This window comes from Colletotrichum graminicola, assembly GCF_000149035.1.
Source record: "Colletotrichum graminicola M1.001 genomic scaffold supercont1.49, whole genome shotgun sequence".
Taxonomy (NCBI): domain Eukaryota; kingdom Fungi; phylum Ascomycota; class Sordariomycetes; order Glomerellales; family Glomerellaceae; genus Colletotrichum; species Colletotrichum graminicola.
Window position 1 is genome coordinate 124,507 of NW_007361053.1, and position 23,648 is coordinate 148,154.

At 54.7% G+C, this 23,648-nt stretch overlaps 8 protein-coding genes across 8 annotated transcripts; 3 read left to right on the plus strand and 5 right to left on the minus strand.

Moving 5' to 3' along the window:
- Nucleotides 1-1,288: 1,288 nt before the first annotated feature.
- GLRG_09483 (uncharacterized protein) lies at nucleotides 1,289-3,765 on the plus strand (the record flags this gene model as incomplete). The annotated part of the gene is made up of 3 exons (XM_008100168.1): nucleotides 1,289-1,494; nucleotides 1,593-2,150; nucleotides 2,223-3,765. 3 exons carry the CDS (start codon nucleotides 1,289-1,291, stop codon nucleotides 3,763-3,765), a joined length of 2,307 nt encoding a protein of 768 aa, XP_008098359.1.
- Nucleotides 3,766-3,801: 36 nt separating this feature from the next.
- On the minus strand, nucleotides 3,802-4,936 carry GLRG_09484 (uncharacterized protein; the record flags this gene model as incomplete). The annotated part of the gene is made up of 6 exons (XM_008100169.1): nucleotides 3,802-3,901; nucleotides 3,957-4,045; nucleotides 4,102-4,294; nucleotides 4,429-4,592; nucleotides 4,654-4,853; nucleotides 4,912-4,936. 6 exons carry the CDS (start codon nucleotides 4,934-4,936, stop codon nucleotides 3,802-3,804), a joined length of 771 nt encoding a protein of 256 aa, XP_008098360.1.
- An 839-nt stretch (nucleotides 4,937-5,775) lies between these two features.
- On the plus strand, nucleotides 5,776-6,736 carry GLRG_09485 (uncharacterized protein; the record flags this gene model as incomplete). Its single annotated transcript, XM_008100170.1, has 2 exons — nucleotides 5,776-5,934; nucleotides 6,044-6,736. The coding sequence occupies 2 exons, from the start codon at nucleotides 5,776-5,778 to the stop codon at nucleotides 6,734-6,736; spliced, it is 852 nt and encodes a 283-aa protein (XP_008098361.1).
- A 394-nt stretch (nucleotides 6,737-7,130) lies between these two features.
- Nucleotides 7,131-9,164, minus strand: GLRG_09486 (major facilitator superfamily transporter; the record flags this gene model as incomplete). The annotated part of the gene is made up of 9 exons (XM_008100171.1): nucleotides 7,131-7,248; nucleotides 7,321-7,405; nucleotides 7,457-7,726; nucleotides 7,792-7,888; nucleotides 7,962-8,091; nucleotides 8,165-8,292; nucleotides 8,351-8,705; nucleotides 8,811-8,966; nucleotides 9,046-9,164. 9 exons carry the CDS (start codon nucleotides 9,162-9,164, stop codon nucleotides 7,131-7,133), a joined length of 1,458 nt encoding a protein of 485 aa, XP_008098362.1.
- Nucleotides 9,165-9,874: 710 nt separating this feature from the next.
- On the plus strand, nucleotides 9,875-11,941 carry GLRG_09487 (coenzyme A transferase; the record flags this gene model as incomplete). The annotated part of the gene is made up of 7 exons (XM_008100172.1): nucleotides 9,875-10,157; nucleotides 10,229-10,513; nucleotides 10,565-10,751; nucleotides 10,831-11,135; nucleotides 11,197-11,308; nucleotides 11,394-11,733; nucleotides 11,807-11,941. The coding sequence occupies 7 exons, from the start codon at nucleotides 9,875-9,877 to the stop codon at nucleotides 11,939-11,941; spliced, it is 1,647 nt and encodes a 548-aa protein (XP_008098363.1).
- Nucleotides 11,942-12,296: 355 nt separating this feature from the next.
- Nucleotides 12,297-13,096, minus strand: GLRG_09488 (nitrogen starvation-induced glutamine rich protein; the record flags this gene model as incomplete). The annotated part of the gene is made up of 2 exons (XM_008100173.1): nucleotides 12,297-12,381; nucleotides 12,438-13,096. 2 exons carry the CDS (start codon nucleotides 13,094-13,096, stop codon nucleotides 12,297-12,299), a joined length of 744 nt encoding a protein of 247 aa, XP_008098364.1.
- A 1,970-nt stretch (nucleotides 13,097-15,066) lies between these two features.
- On the minus strand, nucleotides 15,067-16,329 carry GLRG_09489 (acetyl-CoA acetyltransferase; the record flags this gene model as incomplete). Its single annotated transcript, XM_008100174.1, has 1 exon — nucleotides 15,067-16,329. The coding sequence occupies one exon, from the start codon at nucleotides 16,327-16,329 to the stop codon at nucleotides 15,067-15,069; it is 1,263 nt and encodes a 420-aa protein (XP_008098365.1).
- Nucleotides 16,330-17,432: 1,103 nt separating this feature from the next.
- On the minus strand, nucleotides 17,433-19,581 carry GLRG_09490 (major facilitator superfamily transporter; the record flags this gene model as incomplete). The annotated part of the gene is made up of 10 exons (XM_008100175.1): nucleotides 17,433-17,624; nucleotides 17,684-17,770; nucleotides 17,833-18,082; nucleotides 18,146-18,545; nucleotides 18,602-18,650; nucleotides 18,706-18,779; nucleotides 18,829-18,938; nucleotides 19,108-19,204; nucleotides 19,270-19,297; nucleotides 19,393-19,581. 10 exons carry the CDS (start codon nucleotides 19,579-19,581, stop codon nucleotides 17,433-17,435), a joined length of 1,476 nt encoding a protein of 491 aa, XP_008098366.1.
- Nucleotides 19,582-23,648: the final 4,067 nt, after the last annotated feature.

Below are 23,648 nucleotides of genomic sequence, written 5' to 3' on the forward strand. Positions count from 1 at the left end.
AAGCTGAAGGGCCTCGAGCGGGGAATCCTACGCAGCCGCCAATCTCCATACCGGATTCATCATCTCGAGCTCTGATAAACGCTTAAGTGGCCACATGCCCTTCAAATAGGCTAACTGATTCACCAAGTCCTTGAATTGTCAACTGCCCGTCCTTGATGTTGGGAAACCACTTTGAGAAAATGCCATATCAAATGGAAGCTCGCACAAAGGCATCGTGGGGATAAGAAGTGACAGCGGCTGGAGGAGTGGCAATAGACCGGATATGCTTGAGTAACTCAGCCACTTCTTTTGGTGGCGTGACCGTCACAGAAGACTAGATGGACACAGACACGGAGTGGCGGAGCTTGGCTCCGCGGCGGCTCGTTGCTTTTGGCCTTGGCATTATTGCAGGCGGGTGATTGCTGGAAGAAGGGAACTACTGGAATGGATACACGGGCGCGTGATACTCAAGCGTTGAGCCAAGGATTCAGCTTGCTTCTTGACAGAGTGCACGGGGAAGGCCTCGCTCACTCCCAAGATGATGCGGGTGTTATTACCCCTCTACAGAGGACGTCAGTGTATTCCAATGTTTGGAGATGTCATAATTAGCCTGTGCCCTTTGAGACACTGGTAATGATACTGAATGCACCACTGGACGCTCATTATTAATCGATCATTTTGAGGGGCCTTGGTTTTGGGCCATTCGAATCGATGCAAATCCGGCCAGAATGCTGTAGTCTAGTTTTCCAGGCGATTACATGCACTCTTTATCACATCGGCAAACAAGACACTGGAAAGAAGCTGCTGAGAATCATTTGACATGGTCTCCGAATATGCGTCGGTGAGATGGATGAACCTAAAGCTTTATGTAATGTCCAGCAACCGCCAAGAGAAAGCCTGACATGACTAAACTTATTCTGTCGGTAGACGGGTCTTTAGGTGAGTGCTGATTCGTGCCCTCATTCGTTACCCCAAGGATTCCGGCTTCACGCGAGTCACAGAGCACGAGTCCTCCCCCCTATTACCGCCGGGCCCCTTCAAGTAATTCGACATGTCGTCAACCGAAGGTCCCAATGTTTTAGCACTTCCATCTTCAGCAGAGCTGTCTGCTCTAGGGGTAGCTTGTCTGTATCGTCAACTGACCATACCTGATATTGAAACAAGCTCTCATCTCGGCATACCCAAGTGTCATTCGATACCTTTGAGAACAACAAAACGCGTGCTCTGAACATTCCGCTTGCCGCTTGCTTGGGCCCTTCACCGAGATCGCCATAGTGCACCTGGCTCCTCTGACCGTCCCCTCACCTGGATGGAGGATTCTCAATCACTACGTCCAAAGCAGGCCGCCTGTCTGGTCTGCCGCCGAAGTAAGATCAAGTGCGACTATTCTCCGCATGAGAACAAATGCAAGAGGTGCATTCAGCTCGATTCTGAGTGCATTCGGCCTACATTCCATGCTGGAAGGCAGAAAGGCATCAAAAAGTACGGCGACCCAACCCCCGCATTCTCTAACCGGTCTGTTGGTGCTGCTGGCACCCTCAACCGCGTAGGCATCGAAGCACAACCCCCCCAAACCGTAGAGAATCGTATTGATCATTGGTTACGCGCAATAGCAAGCGAAAGGGTCTAGACAAAGCTTTATATCAGATAGAGCAGGCCATCAAGAGAGCAAGAACCGGCGAGCAAAACTCTGAAGATGACAAGGCCATCGGCAATCTCCAGGCACTCCTGGAGGGCTCTCGAGCTGCTCGGTCAACTACCGCCTCCTCACACTTGAGGCGGGGTTCGTCGCATTTCGATAGCCCCGACCAACCCGACATCTCATCAGACGATGATGATGAATTGAACAACACCCCAGACAGCAACACCTACATGAGTCTGCATCATCACAATGAGGAGAACTTGGCCATCGACGATGCCGAGAACCCGCTGCAGCTGCTGGCGCGCGCCTCAAACCTGCGGCTCTCGCCCAAGCCCATCAGCGGCCTCTCGCCGAAGCTGCCGGGTCCCGGCCCCGGCCGCAAGAACCAGCACGCCGAGCAGGCCGACGAGGACCCCGAGATGCAGTCCTTCTTCACCGCTGTTCGTCTCAACTTCGACGTTGGCGACGACATCGACCCCATCGTCATGGGTCTCGTGACAGAAGAAGAGGCCGAATCTCTCTTCGCTTTGTGAGTGACACACACCTACACCGCACATGCGGCCAGACATCAAACGAGTGTATCGTTTAACTCACCTCGCAGCTTCCATGGCAATCTTGCTCACACCCGCTGGGGTCTAGACCCAAAGATTTATACCCCATCCTTCACCCGATCGCGATCTGCCTTCTTGTGCACCTCGATCATGGCCGCGTCAGCCCTCTTCATCCCGTCCGCAGACGCGTTGTCCAAGAGATTGTCCAACCACTGCAAGACCCTAGCTCATAGGGTCATCGCCGAGCGGCACAAGTCCGTCGAGATTGTTCTTGCCTTCATGGTCAACGTCCCGTGGATGTTCCCTGGTCAGCATAGCACCGACGATGAGACGTGCTGGTACGTGAACATGGCTGCCACAATCGCCATTGACCTGTCTCTGCACAAGCTCCTGATTCCCATGGATTTCCTTGGCTCCGGATCTCAGGCTACCCTAGCGCGCGGAGACTGTCTTGACCCTCGCACCGCGCTCGCAATGGACGGCTTCGGCCAGATCGAGCCCACCTCTTACCTCGGCCAGCGTCTCCTCCGACGTCGTGAGCGCTGCTGGATTGCCCTCTTCGTCCTCGAGCGAGGCATGTCACTGGCCCGCGGTCGACCCTACACTGTCCCAGTCACTCGGATCATCAAAGACTGCGACCGGTGGCATAGGTCCAGCATTGCAGACCCCATGGACGGTCACCTCATCTCGATGGCCGTCCTTCGCAGGGACTTGGACGGCCTCCTCAACACGGTTCGCGCGCTCTGCGACGGGTCGCAAGGAATATCTACAGATGGCGGACTCATTGCCCAGTCCATAGAGAGTGCAATTGTTAGGTTCTTTGACTCATGGCAAACTGAGTGGGGGTTATCGATTGGCACAGGGCCTCAATGTCGCCTCCCTCCCTACGTTGAGATCCTCGTCACGCACACCCGTCTTTCAACTTACGGCGCCGTCATCAACCACCCGACAGCGCCGATGGAGGTGCGACAGTTCTTCCGCACGGCCGGACTCTCCTCTGCCGTGACCGTCATGCGAGCAGCCATACAAGGGGAATCGCAACTCCAGTCGATCCCGAACAACACCACTATCATGGTTTCATTCGCAGCTTGCTTCGCGTTGACACTGAGCGCTTATGCTACAGGAAGCTCGATGTTGGCACCCAGCATTCGGAACCTCATTGAAGAGACGGCTGGTGTCTTGGAGCGTATTGGGTCGGCTACGAAGCACAGAAATGGTCTGTCAACACTATATGGAAAATACCTAAGACATATCGTGAAAAAGGCGGCCACCACTGGGGATGGCCAGTCTCAAGCCAATACGCATCCTGGCCCGGCCGCCCCGCGCAGCGGCCAGCTCGGAACGCCGTCCTCGACCGCTGCGGCATCCCCTCCCATCAAATCGATGGGACCCCCGATGTCACAGCCCCCTTACGTGGAGTCGCAGATGTGGCCCGGGACTCTACAACTCTCTAGCATGTCCGACGATCAGATTGCCGAGGTCCTCAACCAGCCCGGCAACGAGTTCGATCCCGCCTTTTCAGGCTTGTCCTGGGACGACATGAACCACTTTGACTGGCCGAGCTGGCCCAACCTAACAGATTTTGGGTTTTGAAGGTTAACATGTGCCGTCTTCAGAGGCTTGGGCACATCAGGCCTTGATTGTCTCAACCTCAACCGGGGCAGCGAACTGCCACTGAGTCAGCTGCCGCAGCTGCTCCATGAATACAAACGTCAGGACGGTGTTTGGCCTGCAGCACACGAGCGTTAGCAACATCGTCACTTTTACCATTCTGTACAACTTACGTCAGTCTTAGCCACGCCGGAGTCCATCCCTTCATGAGGAATATCGCACCCTCTTCACGGAGACCGCTTTGCACGATACGAAGTAGAGACTACAGGCGTTATCAGTAGCCGAATGTATGGACAGGGGTTTCACGTCAACACTCACGTTCGCCCCTGGACCTCCCGCGGCGGCACTCTGGATCCTGCTCTTGAGAACGTCGGCCGGCGCGCATATCGTCGTCGCCGCGGTTCCCGCGAAGAGAGAGGCAACGGCGTGCGTTTTGATATCGTCCTTCATTTCAGTGTTTTTCAAGAGCATCTGCTTTGCCGTCGAGTATCTGTTTTCGTGCTTTAGCTTGCTTGTCCGCCAGACCACACGACTCCTCGGTGGTCGTCCGTTCCTTTGGCACGCTTACGTAGCGATTTGTCCCACATCTTTCATTCTCAGTTAGCTCCAATTCCAACGAGTCAGTCTTTTCCGAGCTTCGTTGACTTACTCATGAGCACGCTGCGAACAACGTTGGCAGAGATGCCTCTGGTGAATGCGCCCAGCCCTTCTTCCCTTCCTATCCTATAGAGGCCTTCAATGGCATTGGAGTATGCAAACCGCTCGCCGACGTTCTTCGCTCCGTCGGCGCACATTCGTACGAGGACAACCTCGGCTCAGTCAGCTCATCCCTGGCAGTGGGAGGACTTGTCTGGCTGTTGCGTTGCTCACCTCGGCAGGATTTCCCACTAGCCCTGCCATACCTCCGGACAACCCAGCACATGATATCGTCATCGCTGTCGTCAACTTTTCTTTACCAGTCCATTGTTTCACCCGTTGTGCAAAGTAGTTGTTGAGACCGAACCGTGCTGTGGAGTAGGTAGTCTGTCGAAATATTGATGCTGAGAGTCCCGACCAAAGCGAGAAAGATCCTTTTTTCCCCCTTTCTATTAGCGGATAATCGTATTGCAAAGCATGGGAGGTGCATACCGTCCCGTGCCGCGAATCGGTACATGGCGCGAAACATGGACTCTCGTGATTTCAGAACCTGCATCCGACTGTGGTGGTCAGGGGCCATCGCTTATTGTACTCTCGAACCAACAATATGCGTACTATTTTGTCTGGTCTAGTGGATGCGCTTTGGTTAGGCCGTCAGCATCATGGCCAAAAGGTCGAGACTTGGGATTTCCGTACTTACTAAAACATACGGCCATTGATGCCGCTGCACCTCTGTAGCCAACAAGTCAGTTGATACTCCAGGAACGTGTCATGCTTGACAGCCGCTACTACTAACCCGAGCCAAAAAGGCTCCTTTTGCTTGTTGCCGTTGGCCATCGTGAGTACGGGAATATGCAGCAGAGGTCCAAAATGTGGCCTCAGAATCAGTTTCAAGGATTCCGACCTCTCGGACATGCGGTTTTGATAAGTAATACGGCATTGACTTCAACATGCCCCTCCCCCTGCCCGCCCATTTCCATTTCCCAAGTTCCAAGCCGGTGACAAGCGCCGTTCCTGAGCCGGACCCCTGCTATACCTCTCGGACTCCAAATGAAGCGCCGGGCCGTACTCGGGCATGTCGGCTCCATGTTGAACAATCGAGCCAGGGTTCCCCACGATGATGTCACATGTGAGTCGCCATCTCGGCACTTCTTTTGGAGTCCGAGACCCTCGTACGGGGTGTCTTCTTCTGTGTCCCGAACCGCGGAATCCCTCCGACTCCTCTCGGCTGGGGAGACAAAACCACTTCCGTATCCCACCCGCGCTGCCCCGGGTGTCGTGCTGATGGATGACGCACCCTCACAGAGGCAATTGAAGCAGAAAAAGTTCAGCAGAAATCGCGAATCAGAGGACAACATGTCGAGGCTCTCACCGTCACTGAAGGCCCTCATTAACGCGCCCTTTGCGCGCCCTGGCCAGACCCCAGCGCCGTCGCACATGCGGGAAGTTTACCAGACAGTTGCGCGCGATGCGGCCTCAAAAAACGTTGGCACAAAGCCATGGCTGGCGATATCGGTAAGAAACCCATTGCGCCCAGCTTGCTACCGGGCTCAAGTGCCCGGTCGATTCGCATTGAGTCGGGACTGCGACGTCTCGCAACCGCAACTAACGCTCCGCGCCGCAGGCCGCAGCTACATTCACTATGAACTCTCCCGAATCCCTCGAGTGTCTCTATAACGTCGCGTCGTCTTCCGGTCGTCCGGACAAGCGCGAGACGGCCGAGTTCGTCCGCGAGATTGGCCTCAAGTGCATCAGCTTCAACGGCATCCCACGCACCATCAACTGCCTGAACGCATTCTACGCGAGCCTCCCCAAAGATGTGACGGCGCAGCTGGAGACGAAGCCGACGCGCACGCCCAATGCGCAGAACATTGGCGACATTACTGCCCGTGGCCAGGCACTCTGGGACTCCATCTACGCGCCTTTCGAGGTCAAGTTGTACGAGAAACTGGCGCAGTCGCACCCCGACTTGCCGGTGCACATCCTGAACAGCCACTACGCGGGGCTGTTGTCGGATCCCAAGGAGCGCGGCGGCCTGGCGAGCGTAGGGAGACTCCTGACGTCCGTCGTCGCCATCTCATGTTTGAGGGCACAATCGGGCGTCGGCCCGCAGGTGCTGTCGCACGTCTTCGGACTGAGGAAGGGACTGGAAGACGGCACGTTCAAGGCGGACAACCAGGATGACATCCAGGGCGCAAACTGGCTGGCGAGCGACGAGGGCAGCGAGTGGATTCTGAACTCGGTTGATACCATCACGGAGGCGATTGGCGGGGCGGCGAGGTCCAACTTTGCGCCTGCGCGTGAGTCCAAGTTGTAGAGCAACGAGGGACTTGTGTTGATTTACGAACGGGATGTAAAATACCGAGGCTCAGAACCGGAGCAATCAAAGCCTGTTGTCGTGCGGAGATGCAATAAATGGAGTGCTTTTTTCATTTCCAGTGCTCCTTGGCGTGGAAGAGTAGTGATGACAGACTTAATATGCCATCCACACTCGGATCTTCTACTGCCGCTGAAAAGTAAAACTCAAAGGAGGGACAGAGGAAACCGTCTATTCCGCGGCCCTAAAATAAAAAATCTCCGGCAAAGGCACAACAAGATAGAAGAGGCAACCCTGTCGTCCCTCGTAAGGATAGATGCCCATTATATATAAACACATTCATCCCAAAGATTTTCTCGATGCGCCGTTGTCATAAAAATATCCGGTTATGTGCCTACAGAACCATCTTGAAACTGGGTTCCCGGTCATCGCCAGAGCCCAGATGCTCATCGTACTTCCCTGTCGCCTTGTCGCGGTTGATCTTGTTGCACCAGAGGACGTTCAAGAGAGTGCTATCGCCACCAATGTATTATGTCAGTAAGTTGTGTGGGGAGTAAGAGCATCATCAGTGAGGGTCGACTTACGCTACCCACGCATAACACAACAACCCCAAGATAACGGTGTGGCCCTTGTGATAGAACGGGCCTTCGGAGTTGGGATAGATGAAAGCTGCGACACCGTTCAGTATGACTTCCACTTAGGATGGGACCCTCGGCTTACTAGCGACAAATCCTCCGCAGTTGGCAATGGCGAGCTGCAACGCTGACGTCGTGGCGCGTTTGTAGTGGCCGGCTGAGTTGTTGGAGTTCCAAACCAAGACGCAGGGAACAGCGCTGTACATTCCGATGGCCATCAAGCAGGTCATGGCGAATCTCGCCTGCGGCGACGTGATATTGGCGATGGCCGCGTAGCCAGCAATCGAGATGGGAAGGACGCAGAGCATGAGGACGCCGCGCAGGCGAAGGCGATCCGACAAGAAGGCCACGAGGACTGATCGACCATGTTAGAATAGGCTCTTTCACTCCTTCAAGGCATCTTGGCGGTAGAGTACTTACCTGTGAAAGGAGTTGCGACGGCGTACGGGATGACGGACCACAACTGAACCTCGTTGGTATTGGCCGCAATGTGCAAGTCGTTGATGATGGTTGGGAGCTTTTAAGGCGACACTGTTAGGTAAAAATAAAAAATAAAAGAAGATCATCCGCCCAGCGCGGTGAAGACTTACAAAGAGACCGAAGGAGTACAGGCCAGATAGGATGGCAAAGTAGGCGGTCGCGCTCAGCCATACTTGGACGTTGAAAACGCCACGGCCAACTTCAGACCAACGGAACTTCTCCTCCCTTTCGTTGGCGGAACTGGGAAGTGTTGTCAGCCTCTTGCGTCCAGGTCTTGCGTGGCGGGCCCATCGGATGCTTGCATTGCACGTACTTGAATCGACCATCGACATTGGTCCGGAGCCTGAGTACAGCCCACTCGCGCTCTTCTGGGGTCAAAATATCGGCGGTGACCAAGTTGTTGGGCAGACCGATAGCGGCAATCATTCCGCAAGCGACGGTCTAGTTTGACGTGTCAGAGCCGTTTTGCCAACAGTATGGACGAGATGCAGGGACTCACGATAAGTCCCTCTATGATAAACACCCATCTCCATCCCTCGAGGCCGCCGGCTGGGCCGATGGCAGATAAGCCCCTCGCAAGAAGGCCCCCAAAGGCGCCGGAAAGGGACGCGGCCGTGTAAAAGATGCCGATGCGGAGGGCCAGCTCTCCGCGGGTGTAGAGCCCGGAGAGGTACAGCACCATGCCGGGCAGTAGTCCGCCCTCGGTCATGCCCAGGATCGCACGAACGGCGACGAAGCTGCCGTAGCTGCGGACAAACCCGAGGCACATGGTGACGATTCCCCACGCGCAGGTCAGGAACGGAAGCCAAATCCTGGGCGAGACTTTCTTCAGGACGAGGTTGCTTGGCAGTTCGCTGGGCATTTGCATTAATAGCGAACAGCACGCGTGTGGGGTCGAGACATGGGATGATGAGGGGGTATCTGGGTGGGCTGGAGATCAGTCGAAAGTGATATCGTACCTGGCGATGTATGTTACATAGAAGATGGCCAAGCCCTGGTTGTATTGGCTGTTGGAGATGCCAAGATCATTCTCCATGCCAATGATCTTTGCATTGCCGACGTTGGTTCGGTCGAGGAAAGAACAGAGGAAGAGGAGGGCGAGTAGCGGCAGCACCCTATCCATCATCCAGCTCATGTTAGCGTCTTGTCCTATCTGATGTAATGTTCATCACCAATGGATTCGTAGAGACCTACCTGGTGTCGACCTTGAAGAGCAGCGTCTTGGTGAGGACGCGTTGACGCTCAACGTCACCGCCCAACTCGTTCTCGTCGTGCTCGACCTTGGGGTCCATGTCGAAGTCTTTGGTGGTCATGGCGGGTGGGATGGCTGCTTGGCTCGAACTGTACGGACACTCTATCTACTCTGCCAGATTGATGGACGCCGACGGTAAGAGACAAGACAAGAAGACCTTGGCCAAGGTGAGCCAAGCAATGTCAAGACCTGGGGCTCCTCTGCCGTTTTGAAGCCCCCGTCTTCCCCGGACTTCAAATCTGCCAGGGTCGCATCAACAGTCCATACCCCGCAGGTCATCTCTCCAATTCCCCAGATCTCCCATTAAAACATGCCGCTATCCGTCCACACCCAATGGGCGCCGGCCGGTTGTCACTGAGCAATACCCCGCGACGCTAGGGGCGGGCCCGGAGTCTACTTCTGTGCACCGAGGGCCGCTTGGTATGAACACGCCCTGGTGGTCCCTTAGATCGGAAGACGTCAGAGCAAGCCCCTGGTAGGTAGTGGCGTCTTCTGGCCGAGAGGACCCTTGCTTGCTTGGTTGATGTTGATGCTGGTTTGCAGTCATTGTGTCGTCGGTGCGCAAAAGAACCCCCGACGGCTCCCCGTTGAAAAAGATGTGTCGCGCCCACCTAAACCGAGGTCTGTCTCAAGGTGGTGCTACTGGCAGTCGGAACTCTCTCTTTTCTGTTTCTTTATTCACCGTATCTTGTTCCTGTAATCTTTGTCGGAACAGCCTGGGGTCCTCGTTGTGGTTCTCTACAGCTTTAGACAACTACCACGCAGTTCAATATGTCTTCAATTGCTCGCCAGTTTCGCCCGCGGGTGCTCATCCGCGCGTCCTTCACAGCTTCGCCTGCGGTCTGCGCACAACCGCAACGGTTCCCCCGCGCAAAGGCCCTGGGCGTCGCAATATGCCGCGGCATCACCACAACGCCGGTCTGCAGGTCCCAGAAGGCGCCGGCGACCAAGAGGGGCGGCTCGAAGCTGTACGCCTCCGCGGACGAAGCCGTAGCAGACATCAAGAGCGGATCGACCATCCTAAGCTCCGGCTTCGGGCTGTGCGGCGTTGCAGGTAACCATTGCGAAACCTTGGAATAGTCGCCATTAACGGGCGCCGGAATTCACTGACATGTTCGCCCACAGACACCCTCATCGGCGCGCTCAACCGCAGAGGCCCCGAGAACCTGCACTCCCTGACCGCAGTGTCGAACAACGCCGGCCAAGAAGGCAAGGGCGGTCTGGCTATCCTCACCAAGGCTGGCCAAGTGAACCGCCTGATTATCTCGTTTCTTGGTAACAACAAGGCCCTCGAGAAACAGTATCTGACGGGACAGATCGGCATCGAGCTGTGCCCGCAGGGAACGCTTGCCGAGAGGATCCGCGCCGGAGGCGCTGGAATCCCTGCCTTCTTCACCCCCACTGGAGCTCGTAGGTGACATACGATCGGGACCGGGATCTGGGCCGCGCTGACTGCCGCAGACTCGTTAGTACAGAGCGGTGACATTCCTATTCGACTGGACCCTTCCGGCGCCGTGAAGGAGCGCGGCCGCAAGAGAGAGTCGAGAGAGTTCAATGGCAAGACCTACCTCATGGAGACGGCGTTGACTGGAGACGTTGCCATCCTGAGAGCATGGAAGGTCGACACCGCTGGCAACTGTGTATTCAGGTGCGTCCGATGTCCAATGTCGAGGGCTGCCCCGGGACGGGCCGTGGAACTGCGCTAACTCGACTTGATCCCAATACAGATACACCACCAAGGCGTTCGGCCCCATCATGGCCAAGGCCGCCGCCGTCACCATCGTCGAGGCGGAGAACCTGGTCGAGGCCGGCGCCATTGACCCCGACAACGTCGACCTGCCCGGCATCTTCGTCGACCGCATCGTGCCCTCCACCGCTGAGAAGAACATTGAGATACTCAAGACGAGGCCCGACGGCGCCGATGGCGCGGGCCCGTCGAAACCGCAGAACAGCGCGCAGGAGCGCCGCGACCGCATCGCGAGACGCGCGGCCAAGGAGCTGCACGAGGGTTTCTACGTCAACCTCGGTGTTGGTGAGTATCTCAAGCCGAACCGAGCTGTGGAAAGTAGGGAAAAGTGTGCTGACGGTCACAGGAATCCCGACTCTGGCCCCTTCTTTCTTGCCCGCCGGGCGTAACGTCTGGATCCAGTCTGAGAACGGCATCTTGGGCATGGGCCCTTACCCGACAAAGGACGAAGTCGACGCGTGAGTGTGCACTTTCATTCATACCCATCCACCCTCCCTCCCCCAGCATTGGATCGCCAGGAAACTAAATAGCCTGCCACCGCAGTGACATCGTCAACGCCGGCAAGGAGACGGTGACGCTCGTCCCCGGCGCCTCGACGTTCGACAGCACCGAGTCCTTCGGCATGATTCGTGGCGGCCACGTCGACGTCTCGATCCTCGGCGCGCTGCAGGTCAGCGCCACGGGCGACCTGGCCAACTACATGATCCCCGGGAAGGTGTTCAAGGGCATGGGCGGCGCCATGGACCTTGTGTCGAACCCGGACAATACAAAGATCGTCGTCGCGACCGAGCACGTCGCAAAGGACGGCTCCTCCAAGATCGTGCAGGACTGCAGTCTGCCCCTGACCGGCGCCCGTGTCGTGAGTACGATCATCACCGACCTGGTAAGTTGCGGTCCCCTATCCCCCCTCCCCTCCTGCTGCCATTTACATGAATCCTGCTGACGTCGGGCCGTAGTGCGTGTTCGAGGTCGATCGCAAGAACGGCGGTCTGACGTTGACCGAGGTGGCGCCGGGCGTCGACGTCGAGCAAGTGCGCGCCAAGACGGACGCGTCGTTCGAGGTCGCCAGTGATCTGAAGCAGATGGAGTAACGGGGGGCTACTGTACATGTTGTGTTTATGTGAGATACCATGGAGAATTGAGGCGGCAGCTTGTGACTTCGCGTGCCAGGGAGGCTGGCATGCCATGCCATGTTTGCAGTTGTTTTTCTTATTTTGTCATTCACACTACGTCATTGATAAGATATTAATTAACATGTATTATTTGTCCAAAATTCATAAAACAGCGTTTAAGCAGTCGTTGGCCGTCGTTCTCCCGGTGCGCCTGACGAGTGATTGTATCGGAGGGAGGGTATCATCCAAATCGGGCACCTCACCCCCCCAAAGGATGCTTGGTTTCATCGTGAGTGAAGTTGTACGCTCTTGGGTATTCCATCGAACCCGACTCTTAGTCGCTGCTTGAGCTCGAGCTGCAGCTCCCGCTGCGCTTGCGGTGCTTGTCCTTCTTGTGCTTCTTGTCCTTCTTATGCTTCCTGCAATTTCGTCAGTGTGTGTCCGAACGTCTTTCGTGGCGAGAAGGGAAACTCACTTTTCAAACTTGTTCTCCAGCATATTGGCACCAACGGCCCCTACGATAGCACCGCCGAGTGTGCCGAGTAGACCGCCGCCAGCCTTGTTTGCCGCCCATCCGGCTGCCCCGCCACCGATCAACGTAGCGCCGAGACCGCGCTCGTCCTGACCGGGGCCGCCTGGGCCACCGGGCGCACCGTATTGAGGTTGGCCACCGTACTGGGGCTGTCCGCCGCCGTATTGTGGCTGTCCGCCGTGAGGGGGCGCATATCCTTGCTGGTCGTACTGCTGTTGAGGAGGGTAGGGAGAGCTGCCTCTGTCGTCATGGCCGTAACCCTGCTGATGCTGGCCGCCCTGGGCGTAGGTCGGTTGCTGAGGTCCGCCGTATCCGTGCTGCTGCTGAGGGGGGGCGTTGTAGCCGCCTCCCTGCTGGTACGGGGAATGCGACTGAGGGGGGTAGCCGCCGTGCTGTTGCTGCTGACCCTTGATACGAAAGTCGGCATTAGATGACCTATGAAAGAAGACAAGAGACGGGATGCTGCCTACCTGTGCATAGCTGGGCTGCTGGGGTGCGTAGCCGCCGCCCTGGTTGTAGCCATGCTGCTGCTGCTGCTGCTGCTGCTGGTTGTGTCCGTAGCCGCTGCCGCCGCCACCTCCGTAGTAATCGTTTGCGGACATGCTGGATCTGTGGGAGTAGCTATCGGGTAGGACCGCGATATGAGTGTGTCTGCTTAATGATACGTCGCTGTATAGGCTGCTGTGCTAAGCGGAACGGATCTCAGCCAAGAAGGAGGGAGAGGAGCTGGATCTTTAAAAGGATGACAGACATGCGCTCGCACTACGCCATGGAAGATCCATCAGAAACGGGGACTGCGGAAATTGCCAAGGAGGGGCGCGGCATGCATACATGTGGTGCGCCCAACGGGGATTGGATCTTCCCCTTCAGCCGCCGCTATCACAATCCACCGCGTCTCCTCACCTCAACTAGTTGGCCCTCTTCGTCAATCTTACCGTGGCGCAGTCACTGCGCGGGGCATCCGGTTAGCCTGTCTGTCATCCAGGCTGGGGGGTCAGCAAGCCGCAGGCCGTGAGCTGAGCTGGGCTAAGGAGGGACAAGCCCCCAATGACGCGGAGCCATCAGTCGCCATTCGCATTCGGCTGCGCGGGCCCGAGGCGGGGGATTTGTCAAACTAGTGGCACTGTTGTGCTCAGCGAGTCTCTACTGGTAGGCCCCTTGTTCCGCTAACACTGCAGACTAAGTAAGAAGCCCTCCGTCGGCAGTACGATGTACGGAGTAGATGTATGTGCTAGCTATGTACGTCTGTTCCTCGTTGCCTACATGGTAGGTCCATGTCGGTCACGGTACCCCGGCAATTGTGTTTCGAGAGCATCTGCTAAGCCCCCCATATGATGGGACGAACTCTCTCGGTCGCCACTTGCCACCGTCCGGTCGCAACAAACTGCCCCTCGCATGCCCCGGTCTCAGCGCCCAGGACTCGGGACCTACATAGAGTGGCCCGAAATCCAGGAAAACGTTGCTCGAGATTGTGGACTTGCGCCGCTGCTGACCTTCGGCGTCTCCGGGCGTGCCGCCGGTGGGGCCCGGCGAGCCGGGCTACTTTAGTCTTTAACACTCGACGAAAGAGGTAGGTAGAAGTCCAAGGTCTACAAGGATAGGAGCTCCCAGCGTATAAGAAGCATCGCTGATAAAAAAGCTCATATTCCATCAAGTGCCCTTAGTTGGGACGGCAGGTTCTTGGCATTTTATTCGTCTTTGGCAGCCTGTTGTATCTTATCGAGGTCCGCTTGTCTAACAGCACACTGAGGCCAGCAGCACCTTGACAGAGCGCAATGAAACACTCGAATTCTCCAGAGGCTCCCAAAGAAGCTTGGAAAGACACAAGAAGATGATACAGCCATTGCTGGGAAACAATAGCTGAAATGAGCAGATGCATTCCTAATGTCCTTGCAGGCTTTTGAGTTGCACTTTGCGCCGCCACCGTAGACGAGCTCTTGTTTATAGGCTAGGGAAACGAATCCGATCAATTTTCTGGCCCAATCTGCTGATCTTCAGGACGCAAGACGCGAAAGATGGCAACGGCACCCACACGGCTGTAGGCATTTGTTAATTGTCGATAAAGAAGCGTTGATGATGATGCTATCCGGGCCCCTGGTTTGCGGCTAGTTGGATTTCTTCAACCGGTTTCCGGACAAAGCAAGCTGTTCCAGTTCTGGATTCAACTGATTGATGGACTTGGCTTGGCGCGGCCGGTGCAGCCCTTCCATGTCGCAGACCCGAGGTCGTTACAAGTGACAAGAGCTTCCATACGAGTCTTTTGAGCTCGAAGACAACTCCATTGACCCATGCGACTCGATAGTCAAGCTCTCGGTGCGCAAGACGTGTTGCCTGTGAGTGTAAGCCTGTCGGCCTAGATGATGTCGGCTCTTGGTGCTGCGCCACGTACTTGGTTTCCCCGGTCTCGACCAATTGACTAAGCAATACGAGACAAGGTGCAGGCGATGTAAAGAGCAGGGTAGAGAAGGCCGGCAGTTACAGAGCCACATTCTACATGACCTCGAAGGCGAGTGTGGTTGTCACAGTGTCAAGGGTATGCGCAAATATCAGGGTGTTGCTTAACTACTCTACCTCAGGAAGCCTCCCTCACGAACAGCCCTGCCATGCCCATGCCGGTGCCGACACACATGCTTACAACACCAACCTCACCACCAGATCTGCCCAGGCCGTGCAATAGAGTGCTCGTCATGCGGGCACCAGTTGCACCGAGAGGGTGTCCCAAGGCAATGGCACCACCATCAGGGTTCACTTTGCCGTCCTCGTAGGCCTGCTCCAGACCCAGCGTCCTCAAGCAGTAGATTGCTTGGCTGGCGAAGGCCTCGTTGATCTCCCAGCGGTTCACATCCTTATTCTCCAGGCCGAACTGACCGAGGAGCTTCGGGATGGCAAGAGCAGGGCCGATGCCCATCTCATCCGGCGCACATCCCACCGTCGTGGCCCCGATGAACTTGCCGATGATGCTGTCGGTGAGGCCCAGCTCTGTGGCGGTGCTCCTGCGCATGAGCAGTGTGGCGGCGGCGCCGTCGGATACTTGCGACGAGTTGCCTGCGGTGCTGGCGCCGTCCGGCTTGAACGCCGGCTTCAGCTTCTGCAGAGCCTCGATGCCAATGTTGGCGCGGATGCCGTCGTCCTGGGTGACGGTGATGGTCTGTTCCTCACCGACCTTGTTGCCCTGCTTGTCAACCTCTTGGTATCTCGTTGTGACGGGAACGATCTCCTGGGCGAAGTAGCCGTTCTCCCTCGCCTTCGCGGCGTTCTGGTGGCTGCGCAGGGCAAACGCATCCTGGTCTGCCCTGGAGACGCCGTAGCGCTCCGCCACGTTCTCGGAGGTGATGCCCATCGGCATAATGCAGTCCCTCGCGTCCTTGACCGGCGACTCCTTCAGTGCGGGCCACACGTCCACGGGGATCGCGCGGCTGCCGTAGTTCCGAGTCATGCTTTCCATTCCGGCGCCAATGCCCACCGATATCGTCTCGGACCGGATCTGCGACGCGATGAGCGCGATCGACTGCAGCGATGACGAGCAGGCGCGGTTGACGGTGTACAAAGAGGTCTCGTTGGGGTAGCCGACGTGGTTCATGGCCATGCGCGCGGCCTTGGAGCCGCCGAGCTCCGAGAGCACAACGCCGACGGCGACATCTTCGATCTTGGCGGGGTCGAGGCTGGGGTTGGCGTCGAGTGTGGCCTTGAGAACGGTCGATAGCAGTTCTTCGGGGTACGCATCTTTCAGCTGACCCCGATTTGATCGACAAACGGCTGTTCGCAGCGACGACAGGATCACCACATCCGAGGGTGCTTTCTTCAGCACGGACGAGAGCCCTTTGGGGACAGACATGATGGCGGCAGTTAGGCTTTAGGGAAGTCTGGGCTTATTGTCAATAGAGAAAGGAAACAACGCTCAGACCAAAGCATCCAAAGGTAGGTTGAGAAAGAGTCGAGTATAAACGAGCAACGTCGCCGAGGTCGGGGGGGGGGGGGGGGGGGGGGGAGCTTAAATGATGTACCAGTCGAGAGTTTGGGGGAGAATGGCTCATCCCCTTCGTCTCACCCTCAATTCCCCAGCTTGATCCCAGACGGCAAAGGTGGGGGAGACCCGCTACGGATGGCAATTGGGTTCGGCAAACACCCACGGAGCTTAGGCGTGTTCCCGGGGTTAAACGTTCAACCGGTAGTCGCTCGGACAACTATACCGAGACACACCGAGATGCACCGAAGGCCTTACCGAGGCTTTCTCAGTTAGGACGATATCTCGCGGCAATAGAGTGTTGGGGTTAGGGTTAGGGTTATATTGTTGTCGTCTTCTCCAGGATTATCTCTCCACGGATCTAGGTTGCTACTTTCACATTCGCAGCATCAGAACTAAGAATTGAGATCTTAGGCACACAGTCAAACCCCTGAGAGCCCTTCAGGTAGCTCTCCAGCTAGGGTAAATGTCTCTGCCTCAGATGTGCAGTCGAAGGCAGTCCTTCAGCCCATTCTGGGTGTAACGCTCGAAAGCCATTATGAACCAGTGTGCTGCAGAGACTTCACATGAAAGCTCGGAAAACGCTACGTGGACGTCACTACCTAGTTTGGCAATTGCTCTAAATAGATTGGTTGCGATCCTGGACTCGCTGTAGTTTCAGAGATCAGGCCGAGGTGCGACCCTGGGAGAGCACAAGACAGAAGCTATCGTGGGTTTCAACAAACTGATGAGAGTTGATTTACGTGAGTCAGTGAGCGAATCTGCATTATCGTCACATTTCGACCTGATGTTGACGTTATGCCCACTACCGGGGCTTAGCCCGTTCAACTAAATGGTATCAAGATTCGCCAACCATGTCTGTCTTGGAGATGGCAGTGCCGTGCCTTTTCATCAGCCTTTCCGCTTTCCGGATCACATGTTTTCCCTCTTTTCTTTCTGGGACCCCGCACAATAGACCAAGCTTGTCCAGCTCCTTAGTACCCGTACAAGTTGACCTGTTCCGAAGTGGACGCCCGGATCCTCCGGTTCTCTCTGACGAGCAAGACACGGATCCACCACGCGCACAAGATTGAGAGCAGTGAGAAGCCGGCCGAAGCGCCAAAGCCAATGGCGTAGCGGGGCGAGTCAGTGCTGGGCCACAGGTACGCGCCGTAGATGTAGCCGATCTGGAGAATGGGTGTTAGTAGCGCGGCGCCAGGCGAATGAAACACATCTTTGAGCATACCTGTCCCCCGACGTTGGTCATGGCAAGAACAACTGCCTTCTTCTCCTTGGTCTGTGAGAGAGTCGACGAGGCCCAGCCAATGATAACCTAACGGATAAGTCAGTTACAAAAGATTCAACCCCATTGGCCAGGATTGCGAGGGTACTCACGCTGTTCACAGAGTAGGCGCCCATAGCGAAGATAAAGCATGCAATGTACCTAGCCGCCGTATTGAGTGTAGAGGAAGCCATGACAAAACCAACGATAGCAATGCCCAGACCCGCGGTGATGTGCCATGTCCTCTCATGGAGTCTGCCGGAGCTCCAGCCGAAGAAGATGCCAGCAGCACCTGCGAAGATGAAGGGCGGGCAGGTCATCAGGAGTGTGACTGTAGTGCTGAAGCCAAGGGTCTTTACGACACTGTTGCACCGTGTCAGCTTCGGTTACCGACCACAGGTGGTATTATGGCGCTGTTCAACTCACGTGGGGAAGAAAGAATTGAACGAGCAGGCGCTGAGGTGGAAGTTCTGCATGAGGCAGAACAGCCAGGTGCGCTTGTCGCGAACCGCCTGCTTGAGGCCGTCCATGGCCGAGGCCTTGTTGTTGTCCGAGTCCGACAGCTTGTCCTTTTCCATGCGGGAGTGGGCGAGCTCGCGCTCGCGCTCGGTCAGCCAGCGCGTCGTCAGAGGCGTGTTGGGGAGGAGCCAGAAACCAAAGAGGGCGACGACGCCGGTGGCGGCACCTTCGACTATGAATAACCAGCGCCATCCGGCGATGCCGTTGAGACCGCCCATGCCGGCGAATATACCGGCAGCGATGAGGGAGGAGAGGCCGGTGGCGAGAATCTGGGCGCAGTAGAGAACAGCGATGCGGGATGCGACCTCTGCAAGCCGTGTTAGTTTGGGCAAAATAAAGGAGTGGACAGAGCGGCTATCCGACCTTTGCGAGTGTAGAAGATTGACAGCATATAGGTGGCGCCGGGATAGAACTGGTCCATGTTAGCCAGGGCCACAGCAGGTGTGTCTTTGGATGGTTTGACTTACAGGAGCCTCGGTGATACCCAAGAAGAAGCGGCAAGCAACGAGACCTCCATAGTTCTGGACCAGAGCCGTGCAACCTATCAACCATGAGCTTTTGATCCCAGCTTCAGTGCTTGTAGGACATACCCGAGACCACAGCCCAAACAAGCATCCATGCACTCATGTACAAGCCTGGCTGTATTCTGGTGATCAACATATTGGAGGGAATCTGCATGAGGACGTAGCCAACGAAGAGGCTGAGTTCAACCGTTAGCCATGGCGTCTCCAACGCAAAGGACTTCGCTCTCGGGTTCAGTCTTCCAAGTTCATTTTCAACATCGCAGAATGAATACATCCTTAAGTACAGTCGATGACGGCGGAAATAAACAAGCAGCAGGGCAGCTCAGTGGTATCATGTCCGCTTACATTGAAACTGCAGTGTTAAACTGTGTGCCGGACATACCCAAATCCTTCTCTAGATCATCAAGTCGGGCCTGGGCGATGGCGTTACGATCAACATAGTCTGATTGACTGGTTAGTTTCGGTGTCTTCGAACGGTATAAGGTAATAGAGCTGTGAGAGTCGTACTCAGGAAATACATGACGCAGAGTGTCGGCTGGCATAGAGAAGAAAGGTTTGTCAGTAACTCTTTTCATGAAAATAAAATAAACATATTAAAAAGGATTCCACGGCTCCGGTTCCTCAACTCACCATTATCCGCCAATCCAACTTCTGCACGAGTTTGATCTCTTCGGGGTCGGTCTTCTTCGTGGACCCGGTCCAGTCGCGATTCTCCTCATCCTGGGCAACGGGCTTCTCGTCCTGAAGCACGCTGTCGACGTGGTTGATGGTACGCTCTTCCCGCTCCACCGACGGCGAACGCTTCTCGCTCGCTGCCATTTTTTTTATTTTTTGGACGTTTCGATCGCTGTTCGTGCTCGTGCCGGGTTGTGTGCTTTGCAAAAAGAAATAAGGGCTTGGAATCGCTCGGAAAGGATCGACAGGGCCAGGCTGGTTTAAGACTGCTGTGGGGAAAGTATGTCGTCTAACAGAATTAAGCATAAACTAGGACGAAAATCTGCGGTATTAAACCGTCCAAGGTCTTGTACGCATCGATTCCTGGACAACCAGGCAGGGCTTCTGCTATTTATCATCGTTTTTAGACCCCGCCATTCTCTTTTACCCCACGAGAAAAGCGTAAATGGCGAATCCGGGGTGCCTGGGATTCCGGGTCAACATCTGGGATCCGATGGGTTGACTGAAAGTCTGGGGAAGGAAACGGGCTGCACAATACCTAGCACAGTCATCCAAGTCAAAAAGCCCCAGGCTGGGCAAGGGACGCGGGGCTCCCGGAGCCATATTTGAGAGCCGAGCACCAAAGAGGCGGTCGGTGGAAAAGATTAAAGGCAACAGCGGAGGGTGTCAAGCAGACAAGCCTTCCAAGGGATAAGCAGCAAATTCGGACAGCGTTCGGACAAGAGTCAGCCAAGCTCTCCGTATGAAGGAGGGGTTGGTCAGCCGCTGCAACTGGAGACCGCCGAGATTGGGGAAATGGGGAGCCATTGGGAACCCCGCGTGCCAAGACCCGAGGGAATGGAAACTGCTGGGGCTAGCCTGGGGCTAGCAGCACCAGGGCCTGTTCCGGTGGGATTGGGGACGGAGTGAAGTGTCAGGATGAGTGATCTGGTTCGTTCAAAGACCGCGTTGTGTGGATCAGCTAGTGTTGCTTCCTGGGAAGCTAACAGGAGAGAGGGAGGAGAGAGGACATCGGGTCAGAGGTGGATCTCGGCACATGGGTGCTGTGAAGGTAAGAGGATTGCAGCCATGGTCTTTGAGAATTACAGCATGCGGGCCCGGGTGGTGATCTCACTGCTATGTGATGCACCGTGGAAGGACGGAATGCGGGCGTTATCACTCACGCCACTTGCACGTTGCCAAGTTCTTGTTTGGCTGGTGATCGGCAAGTCAGCACTCACGATTTGTCCGCCGTACAGAGATTGCTACTGAATCAGCGGACTCCCAGCCGGAGATAGAGTAGTTATAGACGCGCAAAGCTTACCATGCATACATGTATGCACGTAACCCTAGGAGTAAATGTCACAATTAGCATGGGAGGTATGGCGAACGGCGGGATTCAGTTCCACCCCCGCCGATAAGGAATGGACCATTCGTCGAAGACCTTTGCCCCGTCACCTAGTCTTTCCAATAATATATCACGGGAGTGATGAAGCAACTAGACTAGATCCCGCAATCTTATAAAAAGCCAGGTAGCTTCTTGTTCCTGGGAAACGGACCCTGACGAGCTATAACTTTCGGGCAACAGTCCGTGGGCTTTCCATGAACGTGGAAACAGACACATGGAATACTAATCTGTATATTTTAGGACGTAGGTCTCGCAAAAGGTCAAAATTGACTACGGCATTTACCTTCCTCTTTTTGAGGCGAGGGGGCATACGCCGCCGATTTATCAACGTGCCTTTCGAGTTATCTCTCGTCCCGTACTTCCCGGTAACTACACCAATTAATATTGACAAGAATGAAAACCAAGAGAAAAGAATAGAAAGCTAAGACTGACACAATTTGAATTTTATTAGAGTCAGAGAAGGCGTAGTTATGTGCCGTAACTGTAGAGACCTCAGCATAGATCCATGTCTGAACCCGCTAGATGACTATGAAGACTCCGATGACGGGTGAGCAGCTGCAGTTTGCAAGATAATAAGAAGAGCAGGCCAAACAAGGACCATAACAACACCCTGAGCTTTGAACGCATGGAGAATAACATCCCTAAGTAAGCGTCTTACAAGAGCTACCGCTGAAAAGCAGGATATTGATCTTCATCTTGCACCTAGCCACCACGCGTCCCCTGTCTTGGTTGTCTCCCCGATCCCGAAAACAATCGCCAATGACAATGAGGCAGGTGCCAGCCCGAAAACCCTCCTACCAAGTCGTATCTAATCCCAACCGCTCGGATTCTCCTCCTCCCGGCCGTACAGCTGACCTGTCGCGTGAGATCCTTGGACGCAAATGCTGGCACAAGAGTGTCGCGTTAACAACTTATCGTCGAAGCGGATTAAAGTTATCGCCATGCCCTTGTCCCAGCCTTCTCTATTGAATAGCTGGAAGTCTGGGAAGCAGTGGGAGCTTTCACTATTCAAAGAAAAGAAAAAAGAAAAAGCCGATAGCATATAGGGGAGCTAGCGGTCGGTTCAAGTACATCTTCCCATAGCATGTTGACTGCGCAGAGTCCTTTTTCCTGCATTATGAGGCTGAGATACGATTTATCTAGGTATTGAAGAAAGGTAGATGGCCAAATTACGGGATATCTCTAGTTTCGAACGAGGGCCTTACTAGTGACCTAGTACTTGGCAAGGCACTATTAATGGGGCCATTGAAGTTGGAACAGCAATATTTTGGGTCGCGTGGGTTAGCCTACCTTTCAGAATAGCACACACACAGACAATGGAAATTCCTGGGAGGATCAACAATGAAGCGTGTGCGGAAGGCATTTTGTAACCATGAGGACATAGACGACGGTAGAGAGGTACAATAAGGCACAAAGCTGAGAACAGGCGGTCGGTTGGGCTGAGGAGGTTTCGTTTCAAGACTTCTTTGTATTCATTGCATAAGAAATTATGACTTTCTCATTAGAAGTCTATCTTTTACCACCATGGATCAACATTCAATCAAGTCTTTAAATATTCTTCCAAGACCAATCCTCTCATAAGGCCATTCACTATATACTACTATATCTATTTAGTAACTGTAATAGGATTGACTTTTGGGCGTCAGATATGTATGGTGCGAGTTTCTCAATGATAAGTTGCGGCTTATAGTTGGCTTGTTTGAGATATGGTAAGCTCTTGAACAAATAAAGTATCAATGGAGCAGGAAGGTTTTGACAAAGGGTTTGTTTGACGGATGTTCCAGTAATATAGGGGCCTTCCGAAGGGGGATCCGGCTGTCGAGGTCAAGTTTGCTGAGAGATCGCATCACGGGGTTGGTCGGCGAATAACTGGGGGACTGACTGTGAAGACAATGGCTGCCGCTGATCCAGATAGCTCCCAGTTCAAGCGTAGTCCCAGTTACTGAGGTTTCTACGGTCCAATCAGCAAGGAAATAGAAAAGAGATTTTAGGTTGGTAGAGAACCCCCTCTTATTCCTCCCAAGACTTTGACTGTTTCTGTATGGACTTCCAAGTTGATCGCATTGTTCGCAAGCGTATGCCTCCATTCTTGTATCAAGTGAAACTTTTCTATTCAAAGACTTTCGGTAAACTATGATAAATCGATGAAAGCCCTGAAAGCCTGATCTTAAAATCGAGGGCCGGAAGTTTAATGTTTGCCAAAGTGACGGCTTCAAAAAGCTTTGCCATTCCTTTGAAACACTAGCCTAACTGGCCAAAGGATATTCTTCATCCGAGGAAGCTACCTCTTTTAGAATCATAAGTCGAAGTTCTGGCGGAAGTCTTATCCATTGGGTGGTGGAGATAATGTATTGTGAGACTTTGGTTTGAGAACGTAGTTTCATGATGGCGATTAAGTCGAGTAGTAGTATGGGTAGAAGAAATCGATGGTGGGTGGTTCGACGAACAGAATAGAGGCCGTTTTGGCAGTTCCGTGTTCTCCTTGACGGGTCGAATCGTTTTCTTCTTCTTCTTTTCTCTGGAGCTTCTTAACGCTCTGGGGGGTGGAGGTTTGGAAGCAGGCAGACGCTTTGCAAGCTATTCGTTCTTATATAGCCATTTGTAGGCCATTTCGCAAGGCCCCCGTGTCTTGGTGGAAGGCGGAGACCAACTCCGTCAAGATCACCGCAGCCGCGAGGTGCTCACCCTAGTTCCGTGACACGTCTATTCTTGAGCGCAAGCGGGAGTTCGCAGCATGAATGTCGATAGCTTCCCCAAGATGTTTCAACCGTGAGTTGGTCACAAGTCAACTAGAGTAATCTTAAGTTGATGCCCCTGGAGTCTT